Source organism: Bufo gargarizans, chromosome 7 (assembly GCF_014858855.1).
Source record: "Bufo gargarizans isolate SCDJY-AF-19 chromosome 7, ASM1485885v1, whole genome shotgun sequence".
NCBI classification, from domain to species: domain Eukaryota; kingdom Metazoa; phylum Chordata; class Amphibia; order Anura; family Bufonidae; genus Bufo; species Bufo gargarizans.
In genome coordinates this window covers 28,729,164-28,745,808 of record NC_058086.1, presented here as the reverse complement: position 1 = coordinate 28,745,808, position 16,645 = coordinate 28,729,164, and the positions used below count along the sequence as shown (strand labels likewise).

The 16,645-nt window shown below is 41.0% G+C and overlaps 1 protein-coding gene across 7 annotated transcripts in view; it reads left to right on the top strand.

Annotated features, from left to right (window-relative positions):
- ELAVL4 (ELAV like RNA binding protein 4) overlaps positions 1–16,645 on the top strand; it is an 89,653-nt gene that overhangs the window by 57,948 nt on the left and 15,060 nt on the right. For all 7 annotated transcript variants that reach the window (XM_044300959.1, XM_044300961.1, XM_044300965.1 and 4 more), the window contains one exon: positions 10,952–11,055. In XM_044300959.1, coding sequence (XP_044156894.1) covers positions 10,952–11,055 — 104 coding nt within the window. The remainder of the gene's footprint in view (positions 1–10,951; positions 11,056–16,645) is intronic.

The window sequence follows — 16,645 nt, the reverse complement described above, 5'->3', positions numbered from 1 at the left end:
TGATATTCTCCTTTAATTCATGAGCATTCACAGAACAGGATAGAATAGATGATTAGAAATTATCCTGTACAGATCTTCTTGATTGGCTTAAGTATCTGCCTGGACTGATCTCTGCTCAGACTGCTTCCTGCATGTTCTAGATAACTACATTTGTGTTATGGAAGTTGCTGTTATTCTTAATGAGGATAATTAATAATGATTTTTCCTAAGCAGAGCATTTCTGCAGAAAATGCTGAATCATCCACCGTTAAAACATAATAAATAGATATATGTTACATTCAATTTATTATGATGCAGCCTATCAGTTTAGAGCGTGGGTATGACTTCAGTGATACACAAGATCTTATGTGTCTTATGCATAAGCAAATAACTTGAGTTTCCTAATGCATGCCTGTGTATATATACAGTATATATACAGTATATATATATATATATATATATGTTTTGATATGTACAGATGATTGAAGGGACAAGCGAAGTCATCGTAGATTTGAGGCATTATTGCTTTTATTCACTTTATTTTGCTTGTATTTGTTACTTCCACCATTGGTTTCATACATGTTAGGCTCTCTTCATACTAGTGTCATGACCATCAGAACCATGGCAGCTATGCTGGGGCCAATTTAAAACTGATACATTGAGATCCTCACAAACCAAGTTGATTCACAATGGTGTCTGTCAGCGTTTTTCAGACTTCTGATGGCAAGAATAGTACTACTAACTGTCCTATTTTGCCATTAAAAATAACAGACCCACGCCCAGTGGAAACCCAACAGTGGTAGTGTGAACATCTGCATGGAGATCTTGAAAAGAGGGTTTTGCCTGAGCATGTGGTTCATGCATGATTGGCTGCGTTGGTGTTGGGCAGCCTCACCCCAGTTCATTTATGGGTCCCCTTGCCAGTATCTGGACTTTATATTTAGATACATTACATATCCATCAGTTATACATTTATCATTGCCCTGTTCTGAATTGGAGAGATTGTTCTAGATCAATAGTTTTACTTATACTTCTGAACATTATTATTATTTATTAAATTGCCATTCATTCCATGGCGTAGTACATACTCTTTAGCCCATTGTTGATGGTTTTACATTATGAATCTCTTGGAAGGTACGGTTTCTACTTCAGGAGACCCAGCTAGTGTCGACAATGCAATGCACCCTGGGAAAAGCACACTAATTGGATCTTCACAAGAAGAACCAGTACCTTCTAAAAGCTGCTTCAAAGGCAATCTCATGTAGCCAACCGAGACCATACTCCATATTGATAAGGAGTGAAAATCGCTAACACAGTACTACAGATGTGTGTCTCTGGTCTGGCTTATAACCTTGGTCATGTCTCAAGGCTCTATTATGCATTGGGCATTGACTTACGGAGTGCTTACTTATATGTAGCACTCGAGAGGCAGTTTTCTTTCTTCTGGAGGAGGCATACTGTATTTTGCGTACTGTGACATCTATACACTATGCGGGTCATTTACCAACTGATATACACCAGATATTTGAGCCTCCACTTTTTCCCGTTCATGCCCCGCCTGTTTTAGGCCCAGAAAATGTTCTAAATCTACGCCAGCAAGGAAGCTGGAGTAGATTTAGACTGACAGATGTAGTGGCCGGCTCCCCTAAATAACTTTGGCGGATCCACCGCCAGTGCAGGGGTTATTAAGACTGGCGTCTAAAACGCTGGTCTTAATAAACGACCCCCTATATGTATTTATGCTCTATTTAGTGTATTTTTCTATCTATCTTTGCAAATGCATAGCTTGACTTATTCAGTTCAAGTCATTTAAAACACGTTTTACCAGTAAAGCCAAGCAGTAGTCAGTTCCTTCTGTTAGTGAATGGTATACGTAGGCCTTCGCGCCCCTTCCTTTGTTTTGCAGTGCAGTCAGCAGGGAAGAGACAAAACATACCAATATTCAGATACACTAGGGTAATAACTGAAGTGTGCATAAGTCACATTTTTCAGCATTTGCTTTGATCAGTGTGATGAGCTGAATGCTCAGAGCCACCAGTCTGCTGCTGGTGACATTGGACAAGGACTGTGTGTTATCAGCAGAATACAAGGGAGCAGCAGAATGAATCTGAGTCTGCTGTCTCTGCGTAAGAGCAGGGTTATTTTTACCTTTTGATCCCTGTGGATTGCATTATTTTAACCTTAGAATTACACTGCTGACTCTTCTGTATGCACATCTGCTGCCGCCGCCTTCAGCACGGCATAGGTCCTGCATTATTCATGAGAGAGGCTTCCATTTGTGCAGCAGGAATCCAATAATAGCTAGTGTGCTATATACCGTACCGTCTGTGCCTATAGAAATACATGCAGCCCACTTTGCAAACTCATACTCAGATTACGTGTCATTTGATAGGCATGGGGTGCACTGTGGATTATAACGTAAATTGCGATAGAGTAATAAAGGTTTGCAAAGAGGAGACAGAAAAGCTAATAGACTATAGCATCACTGGAGCAAAGATGGCTGAAAAATGAAACTATGACCCTATAATTACTACCAGTCAGAAGATATTATCCACTTCATGTACCATATAAAGTCTAGTCATTGCCAGGTATCATAGAAAACAATATTTGCATCTTTATTAAAGATTACAGACGCCTTAGACATGGAGGTAAGTGAAAAAAGCTGCACTGGTTTAGTTTGCAATCTTCATTCCTTCATTCATCTTCAGACCTCCTAATATTCAGTTTGCAACCTGCTCCTATTTTCAGACTTTTCTCAATGTGGACATGTCCCTCCTAGTAATACATGCTTTGCCTGTGTGTCCAGGATGCTGCTGTCTTTCCCCTACAAACTGCCTTTTTGTGTGTGCTTTCCTTCTGTCTACAGTTCGATCTACAGTCGGTGTGAGATGTCCTTCCTTGGGTGTTTTCGTCTCTCCCCACTCACATTTGTTGTGTACAATCTCCTGCTGCTCTTTCTAACACTAACAGAAGGGGGGAGAGCAGATTCAGCAGCACCAGCAGCTAGGTGAAGGACTTACACACGCTCTACAGTAGCAAAGTGGTGGGACCTTTTCAGTGAAGATTGTTTAGAAGGTCGCTTAATGTTGTATTTAGGAAGCAAACAAACGATAAAGAAAAAATCCGTCGGCTCAGTAGTGATTGTCTTTGTCTTCATTAAGATGTTCTGTACTCAAGTGTATTGGTCAGGTTGGGACTTTGGCGATAGATTGTTAAATAGGTAGATACGTTGAAAAAATTTGGACTATTGGACCTTTGCGATTCAAGTCACTTTTAGGAATGTCAGGGTCAGAAGATGTCTTATTTTATTCATTTATACAGCGCTAACATATTCTGCAGTGGTGTACAATCTCTGTAGAGCGCTCACTTCAGTTCCTGGCCCCATTGGGGCTCCCAGTCTAAATTCCAAATTAACATATCTCCATTTTTCCAAATGTGGGAGGAAATCAGGGTACTGGAGAGAACCTACAGATACATAGGAAGGACATACACACTCCATGCAGATATATGGCGAACCTTAGCCATCGACACTAGGTACTGCCGATCCGCTCTAATGCTATACAGTTTCCAAGCCCAGTTCCACATTTGAAAGTGCCCTTGAGGAGATTATTTGCTGAGAGTATCCCATTGCTGCGTAATGAATAGCTGACCAGTACAATCTATGCTGCGTGCTGCTGGTGCCCAGATGCCATTGCATGTGTTTTTTGTTTTTTTTTCTCTTACGATCCTTTATTATAAAGTAGTGTCACATGGGGATAAATACATATTTTACATTGTCTGCTGTTTGGTGGTGGTTATAATAACATAGTCACCTTCAGGTAACAATAGTGCGCTCACTTTTCATCCCGCACATCCTGCAACATTCACCAGATACACTGTTTCATCTTCATCAATACCTAATTGCCTTTTGTAGGCTTTTTTTGGTTGCCCTTGGATACAAACTAAGCTTCAATTCTATTCAATAGACTGAGCGCAAGCAGAAATGAGTTTAGAAATGATTTGGCTTCATAATGTTAATGCATGATTGAGATGCAAAGAAGGAAGCTGGAAACGTGGAATATTATATTTAGAAAAATACTTGAATGTTTGTCTAAAAGCAGGAAAAGCTTGCAAAGGATGTGAGCGTTTATGTTACGACAAAGGTGTACATATGGGTTTGTCATGTTCAATGGTGTAGGGAGGATAATGAGGGGTGTAGTGTTCTTTGTCTAACGAAAGCACTGTAGCAGTGGTATTAGCAGTCAATTAGTAGTATCATAGTCATGCCAATGGGTGAGGTCACATTGGGAGGTGGTGTCTATATAAAATGTAGTAGAATTGTTTCATGGCCATTCTCTTTGATCACATCATGGGTGGAATGTGTAGTGTCTATGTATACAGTGTACTAGCATTTTTTATTATAGGCATGCCCAGTGGTTGTGTCATGTTGGGGTAAGTCCTATGTCTGCGAAGAGTATAGTACAGTTGTATTGTGGTCATGTCCAACAAGTAGATCATGTTGGGAGGTATAGTGTTTTACAGAATGTATATAGTAAAATAGTATTGTATTATAGGCCATGTTGGGAGGTATATGTACAGTATAGAATATAATATAATTGCATTGTGGTCATGCCCAATGGTCAGATCATGTCGGAAGGTGTAGTGTTCTATGTGTAGAATATAATTGTATTGTAGTCATGGCCAGTGGTCAGGTTATGTTGCAAGGTGTAGTTTTCTATATGTATAGTATATTAGAATTGTATTATAGTCATGCTCATACGGCTTGGCATGTTAAGAGGTGTTGTCGTCTATGTATAGAGTAAATACACAATTGTACTGTGGTCAGATCATGTTGGGAGGTGTAGTGTTTTATAGATGTAGTATAATAGAATTGTATTGTATTATGGTCACATTGGAAAGTATAGTATAGTGTTCAGTGTATATGCAGCCTACTGGCCTGCAGGGGAGGTGTAGTGGTTGGAAACTGGAGAGGATAGGAGTAAAAATGGTGGCATTGAGGGTGTAGGGTGCAGTAGGGTGTAGTACACCACAGTAGCTAGTCGTGCAGTCAGAGAAGTGTGCACCCTTTCATCCCCCAGGACACACTCTGGACTTTTGGAGGCTCCTGTCTGACGGTCCTGGTCCCCTTGATGTTAGGTGGATGAGTATCAGAGTGCAAGGCAGGGGGGCTGGAGTAGGGAGCCTGCAGATGGATAGTGGAGCCAATCAGGCCCAATTGGTTATAATAAATATAATTTCTCTCTTTACTAAGCAATTTATGGGAGTTACAGTAGAAATCTAAGTAACAGGCACATTTCTCAGGTTTTGCACAGAGTAGACTGTTCCCAAAGGTTGGATCTAGGAGGCGGCAATGGCGGTAGTAATCCCCCCTGAGTCTTTCTCTAGATACACTATGCAATCCTTCCAAATAAACCACAGGCGTTCAGTTACTCCTAATATACTTTCTGCATTTTTCAGTAGCGGGGCACACTCATAGATTCGGTCGGCTAGTCCATCTCAGAAATGTGGCAGGCACCAGAAGCAATTGACCCTTTCTACATGCAGTAAAGTCTATTGCCATAAATGTGCTTTTACCTTACTGTCTCTATGCAGCACAACCTTTAAAATGGTTCACAAGCTTCTACAAATATTCAATGCTTAGTTCTTAGCAAAGTTGCTCTTTCTGGCAGCTTTCCATTTTTAGGAACGATATTTTCCTGGATAAGACTTCTCTTTAGTGGCCTACTTGGCAGAGCTCACCAAAGAAGGTTATGCTCTGCTGGCTAGGAACTCTTTTGGCAGAACACATCAACACAGGTCTTGTCTGTAGTTCTACTGACTAGGAACTCTCTACTCTTAAAGCCAAGGGAGGGGATCAGGACCAGCCTGTCCCCCAGCAACCAACTAAAGACTGCCAGTAACTACTTCTTACCTATATATAACCCTTTGGTATAAACAGTGCATAAATCATCATCACAGCAAACATTTTGAAGTGGCAAACCGGAGTATAAACATTTTAACAGTGAATCACTGTATTAACCCTTTAGCAGTGAACCAGCGGGTCACTGCCTACATAGTATATTAAAATTGTATTATAGTGATGTTTGAAAAGTGTAGGGTTCCATGTATATATTATTGTAATGTAGTCTTGCCTAGTGGTCTGATCATGTTGGGAATTATGTCCATAGGACAAGGCATGTTAGGAGGGGCTGTGTTCTTTGTATAGAGTATAATATAATTATATTATGCTGAGGTCCAGTGGGCAGATCATATTGGGAGGCTTGACGTTTTCTGTATATAGTATAATGGGAGTATTCTAGGTAAATTCATTGGTATGGTCTTGGGAGTTGTAGTGTTGTGTGTAGAGTAACCTGTATTTAATGGATGCAATATTTTGTACATTTTAACCCTTTTGAACTACAGCATCATTTCCATGCGAAAATAGCTTCAGTTCTTTTATAGAAATCATAATTTTCAGCCGAGACCCAATTTCTTATTTCTTAGACCAGGAAGACATGATGGTTATTTCTGAACACAAAACAGAACGTATTGAGCTGCAATTGTGATTGTTGCAAATAGCATAAACTCTGCTAGTCTTCAAAAGCATAAAAAGTTTATAATTTGTTCATCATTCAGTAATATCAATTTCCTCTCATAGCAATAAGATTAACGGGAGCTATAATGACATTGCCCAACGTTCCTAGGAACACATATACAGTGCAAATTACCACCTCCTTGAGAAGACCACCACCATATCCAAATCAAATTTCCTTTGACTGATTGTGAGTTTCACCATATATTATGGATACTGGTTATCTACTTTGAGAAAACCATCTGCCAAGAAGACCACTTTTCAGTGCAATTTTAGGTGGTCGTCTCAAAGACGTTTCATTGTAGCAAACAAACAAATTCAAAGGGTTGTCTAGGATTAAAACAAAATGTAAAGCCAGGACATGAATGGTAAAAAACAGGTTTAAAATAATAAAATAAAAAAAGCAAAATATAGAAATGAGCAAATTATAAAAAATTGAATTGTGGCTTGACCGATTCTGGTCCAAATAAATTTTACCCAAATTGAAAGTGCCTGAAAATTTGTGTATGGCATTCCAAAGTTGCCTAGGACTCATGTTTTTTTCTCTCTTGCTTCTTACTTTTTAAGTAAAATTTGCATTATTATTCTTTCTCTGTCTCCAAAATTTGCCCAAATGGAATCAGCAAAAATTTGGATTTGGATTCACCTCAAATTTTTACAAAATTTCTGTCAAATCTCATTTGTTTCGCATCAATTTGCTAGCAAAATACTAATCTGTTTAATAGGCACAGATGCCACTCCGGGGGCTCCCCGCAGGTCTCTGTGCGGCCAATCTACACACAGCCAGTGATTGACACGTGATCAGATGCACGGAAGTAACTAAAGACCGGCAGGGAGCACCGAAGCGGTGGCTCTAGAGCAACAGAAAATCAAAACCTTTCCCTGCTAATAGAAAAAAAATAAGTTACCAGTTTATCCTAGACGACCCTTTTAATATTTAAGCTTGATGAAATTTAGGTAGAAGTCCCCTCTATTTCCTAAAAAAAATTGCTAAAACTATTGGTGCTGACGGCTACTGCATGAGACATGCGAAATGAAATCTTATCGGATATGGAGAACAGTTGCCATTTGTACAATAATTTTTATCGCCTATTTATTTAATGTCTGTAGCCAATTTGAGTGAACATCAATACTTCATTTCTAATCACATCCTATGTAAGAGCTTGCGCAGACAAGCTGTCAGCCATTAGTGGTTAAGGAGGAGGTTGCCGAAAACTTGTAGGTGGTTGCTGAATGTGCGAAGTATAGGGCAGCGAATAGATATTTTAATAAGGATAAAGACCCCTCAGTCTTATAAATAGTTAGTTGCTGAGTTGTTATTCTTTCATGGGCTTCAAAATTTGTCTCTGCACACCGTGAAAGTTGAAAATCGGATCGTTCTCTGATGTCCGGTATAGAATAGCTACAGAAAATATAGTGCTTAGTGCCTCTGCACCTTCCTTACAGGGGCTGTGCAGAATACTGATATTAAAAGACATGCTGACATATTGGCGGGGGGCTGATACCCACCACCCCTGTCGATTATCTGTTACCATGTAGCTTCAGCACCAGTGGCCAGTGCCAATACTACATAGCTCCATTCATTCTGTAGTGGATAGAAGTTGTAACTACAGCACTGGTCCCATTGAAGTGAATGGGATCAGCACTGGAGTTACACACTCTATCCCCTGCACAATGGATGGACCTGTGTAGCTCAAGCACCAACGTCTGGAGCCTGAACTACAGGGTAACAGCTGATCAGCGGGGGTTTGGGATGTAGGACCCCCACCAATCTGATATTAATGGCCTATCCTGAAGACAGACCATCAATACTAAAATCCTTTGAGGGTCAAACAACTCTTTATGGTTCCAGATTGAACCAAACAAGCGTGTAGACCAAATCTAGGCAATTCATACCCTTAGACATTTAGAATTTCCTATTTACAGCCTCTATAAGACACAAGATTTTTTGGGAAAAAAAAACACACTTCAGGTTTTGATGCAGTTTTTTTTTTTAGCCAAAGCCAGAAGTGTATTCAAATGGAATGGCCAATATGAAAGGAAGGACTTCTCCTTTCTGCTGGATCCACTCCACTCCAAAAACTTGGATGATAGGGATAACTTTAAAAGATATTAGATTGAGGATGAGATGATTCACCTTAGGAATTCAAAAGAAGGACAAACACCCAAAGGGCCTAGTGGACATGTTTTCCATATTCTGGGAGGGTGCCAGGACGAAGGGTGCCAATAAGCTACTTTGCTTTGGCTGGTGTATATAGATACAGGGTATTCCCTTATTATCAAAACTTTATTATAACTCTTCCTTCTGATGCTTGTGAAAATATACTCCCTCTACCCTGTACCTGGGACCTCATGCCATGCCAGACCCTCCATCCCCCCAATCCATATTTCACATTGCCATTAAAGGGCTTCGGTCACCCCACTAAAGTGATTTTTTTTTTTTGGGCTGGTGAAATTAGTTATATTGCGATATATGACAATATAATTGTGTTACTTACTTTGATCCAGCAGTTTCTGCAAAAAACGAAGTTTTAATATATGTAAATTCGGTCTCTACCAGCAAGTAGGGCGGCTACTTGCTGGTAGCTGCTGCAGAAATCCGCCCCCTCGTCGTGTTGATTGACAGGGCCAGCCGGGATCTCCTCCTCCGGCCAGCCCTGTCGGCATTTCAAAAATCGCGCGCCTGTGTTGATTCGGCGCAGGCGCTCTGAGATGAGGAGGCTCGTCTCCTCAGCACTCCCTCAGTGCGCCTGCGCCGATGATGTCTTCTATTTCGGTGATGTCATCGGCGCAGGCGCACTGAGGGAGTTCTGAGGAGACGAGCCTCCTCATCTCAGAGCGCCTGCGCCGAATCAACACAGGCGCGCGATTTTTGAAATGCCGACAGGGCTGGCCGGAGGAGGAGATCCCGGCTGGCCCTGTCAATCAACACGACGAGGGAGCGGATTTCTGCAGCAGCTACCAGCAAGTAGCCGCCCTACTTGCTGGTAGAGACCGAATTTACATATATTAAAACTTCGTTTTTTGCAGAAACTGCTGGATCAAAGTAAGTAACACAATTATATTGTCATATATCGCAATATAACTAATTTCACCAGCCCAAAAAAAAATAATCACTTTAGTGGGGTGACCGAAGCCCTTTAAGTTTCATCTTGCTTGCTCAACTTTTTTCGGAACTCCACATTCAGTGAATGAACAGAGTTGTGAATGTGTCTCCATTTACAGCCGCTGCAAGATAGGGCTGGACCCAGAGGTGGAAACTGCACCTATTGGACATTTATGGAGTATGGATAGGCTGTTAATGTTAAGATGAGAATACCCCTTTAAAGGGATTGTTCACTCCTGGGGACCTTTTCTACAGACCCCACATCCTGGCTTGACCTGGAGCGGGAACTGTACTTAACTTATCCCTGCCACTATGTTTCAGCTCCGTAGCTCCCCCTCACGCTTTGCATGTCTCAGATCTCCCCGCGTCAACATCCGGTTTGACACGGGTCACATAGCCGCCGCAGCCAATGACTGGCTGAAGCAGTAACGCGTCGCCCATGTGACATGTGACCCAGTGACATGAGACCAGGGTGACACATCACTGCAATGGCAACGTGACCCATGTAAAGCCAGATGTTGAAGCGGGGAGACCTAAGATCTGCTGTGGCAGAGGAAGGTTGATGAAGCCAGAGCCCAATGGCAGGGATTAGGTAAATATGGTTCAGCCATGCTGGTGGGGGGGGGGGGGGTGGAAAACGCCTCCACGGGTGAACTGAACAACGCGTTTAAGCATACAGTGTCTACCTCCAGTCAGTCCCTAACAAGGGGACTACTCCATTGGTGCTGTTACACCCACCGGTACAGTGCTATAAGGACATCTGATAGATACCTCAATACAGAGAGGTCTACCTGAAGCCATCATTGCCTTTTCTATCCTAAATACAGAGCATTTTTAGACTGACACTGCAGAGGTCTCGAGGACATAAAGACGCATGTGTGATAAAATGACCATTCTTACTGGGGATTTTTCATACTAATCAAGAGGAAGGTCTTGTTAAAAATTCATTGCTTCCGTTATGAGATTGTAGTGCCTCGGGCCAGCTTTTCTGCCACAAACCAATAAATGTCATTAAAACCAGAAAAACCCTCTTCTCCTAAACACATTAAAGGCCTTAGTCCTCGCTAATTTTACATGACAGGTTGAAATGTTTATCTGTTCAGAAAATTTCACGGTTGCCTTTTAACAAGATCAGTGCATATCGTTCCAGCCTCTGTTCTGACTGTCATAACAAAAAAGAAGGTCCTTTGACCTTCATAGCTTGGTCAACCTTGGTGAAGATCATTTCTATGTAAATCATGTTTTCAGTCGGATAAGATGATTGTTCCCTAATTTGCTGTTTCTTTTCCATCTAGGGCAGAGTCTAGGATATGGATTTGTTAATTACATTGATCCAAAGGATGCAGAAAAAGCCATTAACACTTTAAATGGACTCAGACTACAAACCAAAACCATCAAGGTGAGGACACATCTATGTTAACGCTCAAGCTTAGGGATGCTATAATGTATTCTTTTATAACAGTTGTGCTGTAAACATTGGTCTGAAGAACATCATATGACCTATCTATGATATAATCACTTAAAGGCCACCTTATGAAAGAAAAGATTCAACATTTCATAGTGACTTGTCAGAGGGATATGAGCCTAGACCTAGCATCTGAGTGGTTAAATGTCAATGATCGGCGTTGTCTCCGGTCATGGATGCTTGCAGTGAAAAACAGCAGCACTTGGGGGGCATCTTTAAAGAGAATGTGTCATCAGAAAATGACAGCTTATTAAGTTAAACATATTTTTTTTTTTTTTTTTTTTTTTTTTTTTCATGCCACTATCTATTATAAAGGGGGGGAAAAATAAAACATTCTTCAGTTTTTGCCCAGGCCACTAAGGTGCCACTTCTTAGTTTGTACAGATCACTTAACTGCAGTCATCTGCTTATCATTACATGCAGAATTAGAATGACAAATATCACCTCTATATATCAATAACACAGGATCCACCATTCGCAGTAGGTGATGTCACAGCTTATCTACTCCCTCCTGACGTCTGCACAGGTCACAGAGCATGCCTACAACACTCCCCCACAGAATTCCCTCCTGTCCATTGTGTCTGTGGTCCATGGTGGCTGCTGTAAAGCACGTCTCTAAATGCTCAGGCAAGATGGCCGCCCCCATAATCATGTTGAGTAAATAGAATTTAAAATACAATTAGAAATAGAACAGATTAGAGAAAAAGGAGAGGTGTCGCTATCTAGTTTTAACTGGCAGAATTTTTTTAATAGGAGACACATTCCTTTTTAAAGACCCGACATATCGTGTGCATGTAGGGTAGAGGTTGGGAAGGGGTTAAATTTGATCGATCAGCTTAATGTGTAGCTTCCGAGCAGACCATTTTCTATGCCTAAAACAGGCGTAGAAAATGGTAAATGAAAAGGGCCTGTCGGGCCACGCCCTTACCCACCCATGCCACGTCCACTTTTTTAGACCTGGCGTTAGTGCGGGAAGGTCGTAGACTGCAGCATAAAAAATAAATAAAACTAAGGTGGCGCTATACAGTTACATTTTATTGAATAACTTATTGGCTATACTAAATGTTTAGTTACATGCAATTACAGAAGTATTCAGATTCAGGTGCTGGTTGGAAAACTGCAGAATATTTTTTGTGGGACAACCCTTTTAAAATATTTGAGGTCACCATGTTCTGTAATGGACCTATAATATAGTGTTATAGCGAAGGCACTTAAAAATGTCTTACTAAAAAATGCATTTCTGTGAAACCAGACCAGAAATAGGATTTTTTATTTATTTTTTTTGTTCCCTGGCTTTCTTCCTATCTGGTATTGCAGCTATTCTTGCAGACTGGAAGCTGAAATCACAAAGCAATGTTTGACCTACAAATGACATTTGAGATACATGTTTCCAAGACTGAATTTTACAAGCAGTATTTACAGTTACTATGAGCGCTGAACTAGAAAACCCACATTCAGCCAATCATACAAAACTGCAAGTCCGTCTTTCTTTACCCGTTCTGCTGAATCTAACATTAGTCACATTCTCCGTGTTGAGTCAACAGCTATTTTTGTAACGCAGAACAGATAAAGATGGAAACCGATCATTTGTGTTTGGGGGGTTGGTCGGCTTTGATGTGTCTGAAGGGGGATCTAATAGATATCAAGACTAATGGAAAGCAATTTTTTTTGCCCAATTTTTTTTTAGTATCAGACCTATTGAGTACTGTATTTCTATTGACTGTTGTTTGGCGACTTGATATTTAACCACTTGCTGGCTGCATAGGGCTCTGCAGGGACGTATTTTATAAACATCCTTGCTGAGTTTGCAGCTGCATGAAGATCAGCAGAGAGAAGGCAGAGACAGTTTATTACTAGAGATGAGCGAATTTTTCAAAAATTCGATTTGGCTGGTTCACCGGTTTGAAAAACTTTGGTTAGTTCCGAATTTATTCTCTGCAAATTCTGTTTAAAAACGGTTATTTCCTGGCTGCACAGAGCCTTTATAGTGGTGTAGGACACGTATAGGGAGTCTGCTGTGGTAGTGAAATAATACTGTGAGTCCATATGACATGCAGATGACAGGCGTCGCTCTTAGAATCACTGCACACATCACTTATTAGGGCAGTCACGGGGCCAAAACTGACCAAATAACTCAAGTGTGAACTCAGCCTTACAGATCGATGTTAGCGCCAAGAAGAAGCGCATTCATTTTACACCGTCGTCAGCTGATTCCACGTAGATGTCTACAGAACCTGTTCTATTAAACGCTTATACAAGTAGAGCCCCCCCGACAGAGTGGAGAGGGTGTCAGCAGTACGTTTGTGTTGACGTCACTAATATACACCACAAAAGGCTTTAGAATATATAACTGCACCGCTGAACGGCAAATAGATTTTTCTTTTGCCACTAATACACGACAAAAAGGGCTGAAATTTTCCAACTTCACCACACAACGGCTAATAAGCCCTATTTTTCCACTAATACAAGCCAAAAAATGCTTTAGAACATATAACTGCACCGCAGAAGGGCAAATACGAAGTAGAAATATTTCCTTGTAATAAACCCTGTTAATGCCTGTGTCAAAAAACACTTGCATCCTAATAACAAGAACAGTTTGCTGGAATTACAGAGCTGTATAATGGCAATTTGGATCCGCAGTCAGTGCAGCAAGGTGTAATAGGATTGTTCCTATTGCTCAGGCTATAACCTCCCCTACTGAACCCTGTTCAACATAGATGCTGTGGAATGATTCCTCCCTATCCTTTCCCTACACCTTGAATAATCTTTCCCTGCACTTGTAAATTGTTTTTTAGCACAATAAAGTCTTTTCTAGCACTGTCCCTAGCGTCTTCTGACATATGTTCCTGCATTAAGTACACTGGCAAATGGCAGAATCCAGAATGGCTGTAGGCTATTTATAGGGCTGTGACATCACAGGGCTGGCTGGCTGCTGATTGGCTGAATGCTTGGCATTATGAGTGATCCCGCCTTCCCAGAGTTCCTTGCTCCATGTCATCATATGTGCAACAGCCATTTTAGGAAACAATGTGATTCGTTACCACGAATCACGAGGAAATTCAGATTCGGTGCAAATCAAATTTTTTTATGAAATTCAGATCGAATTCCACTTTGTCAGTTTTGATTTACCATCTCTGCCTTCCCGATCACAGCCTACATAGTGGCCATGATGCTTCCTGTCTCTGTCCCGGTGATCATGTGATCGCCAGGTATCTGGTAACTGTAGATGCTGCTGGGTCTTAGCAGACCCAGATAAGCTCTGCAGTGAGGCTCCGGAGGCTGTATTCCCCTGTAAGTGAAGCTAATACAGTGTTAGAGATGAGCGAATCAATCAAAATTCAATTCGGATTCAGTCGAAGAGTCAATTTGGGTCCAAGTTGATTCTACTTTAATCGAAAGCGCTCCACTTAGCCTGAACATTTTTGTATGACACTCGGAGGTCTCCTCGGACAAATTTTTTTCTCTCTTTTTTTTTTTTTTTTTTTTCTCTCGCTCTGAAAATTTGGGCAAATCGGATTACCACAAACTTGGATTCGAATGCAAATCAAATTTACACAAAATTCAGGTTGAATTTGATGAGTTAAGAATGTATTTGCTTATCTCGATACAGTATGTATTAGCCAAAGTAACAGGAGAAATTTGTAATAAAAAATGTAAACTTAAAATGCCCCCCAAAGGACCTTTATGACCTTATCCAGAAGCACAATGTTTAAAGTAAAAAATAATGACAAAATAAAATAAAAAAAGACCACCATCGCGGGCCCACACCACAGATTTTAGCCCTGCCCTCCTCCGCGAGTGACCATAACATAAAGCGGACAGAATTTTAAAAAGTACCGGTATTTTATTTGCACTTTATGCTATAAAAAAAATTGAAGAAATGTGAAAAAAAGACAATTAGGTAGAAAAAAATTTAATATAATAAAATGACATAAAATAAAGTCCCATATATCACCAAAAAAGCACAAATTATTTATATAGTCTATCGAAAAAAAAAAGTTATTGCTTTCAAAGCTGCACATACTAAAACATGACAGGTCACGAACGGCTGGAATGGCCTAGTCTACAACTGGTTAATATAGGGGTTCTCAGGAATTGCAAAACTCCCTAAACATAATGTCATTATCTGTAATGCTCATTTCATTCTGCAAGTTTTACGTTGCCTGTGGTTGCTGTCAGGAGAGTACAGCCTGCAGTGAAAAGCAATCACTGTGTTATCAGCAGACTGCAGGCACTTTACATGTCATCTTGTGTCTGCAGAACACAGATCCTCAGAACTATACCAAGCAATTCTCGTATAACAGTAAGAGAATGACATTGAGGGTGTGTTCACATCTGCGTTGGAGGCACGCTGCACTATTTTGTCCTGTAAAATGGCAGATACCATGATGGAAACCCGACAGGCCCAATTATAGTCAACGGAGTCCATAGGGTGCCATTGCTGTCCATCATCTGAAAAATTTGTCTCTTCCGTTATTTTTGCAGGCAATGTAAATGAGCCCTAAATTGGCCAATCCCTTTAAGGGGTCTCAAACAAAAAGATAAGCTGTGCTGCTAATATTTATGGCCTCTCTAAAAAAGGGTGATCATCTATTGTTAGAGGGTGAAGCTCAGGGCCGCCACTCATGGTGCTCACTACAATCTTATGAACCATGTAACATAGTGAAACTTTGAGAAGACCAATTGTATTAAAAAGTGTTTTTCTAGGTGGGTGGTCTTTTCAAAGAAGATGGGTAGTATGTGTAATATATGGTGGACCAGAAAATCTGCCAAAGGAAATCAGCTCTTGATAAGGTGGTGGTCTTCTCTAAGAGGTAGTCTTTTGGAGAGGTGTCACTGTATATAATCATGCACAGGGCTCGCCAGTCGTGCACATAGCATATGGCCCTGAGCAACGGACTCCCTCTATAATAGGGCATATGGAAAGTGGTTGTCCTATCCAGTTTTTAGACGAGGTTCCTGATCTTGGAACAACTACTGTTTACCACTTAGGGATCGGAGCCAGCATTTTGGCAATAGACTGCAAACAGCCTCATATGGAAACCTAAACTCAAAGCCGCTTGACTGTATTTGGGAATTACATATATAGCAATTGTCCAAAACCAAAATGGCTCCAAATTAAAGCTTCATTATGAAGATTAGGAATATCGGATCCATGATTGAAGGGAACCTGTCACCTCCAAAAACCATCTGAAGCCACCAGCAGTACCTGAGAGTAGCCAGCAGTGTGTTTCTGATTTTGTTCCTGAGGGGCAGAGGCGGCAAAAGCTCTGAAAACGTTCCTTTATCCCCTGCTGGCGCACTTCTCTAGACATTAGTGATGTCCTGTTCATGAACGAATCGTTTTTTTTAATCGATTCTTTTCACTGAACTGGAGGAGTCGATTCAACTGACTGAGCTGATCCGTTTGAAACTGCTTAGTCAGACTCAGTACACGGCAGAGACTCTAGAAGCAGGTCTTGGGTAATATGATCCTAGAGTCGAAGCAGGCTTCTGCCAGCCCCTGCCCTCCCCGCCCTGCAAC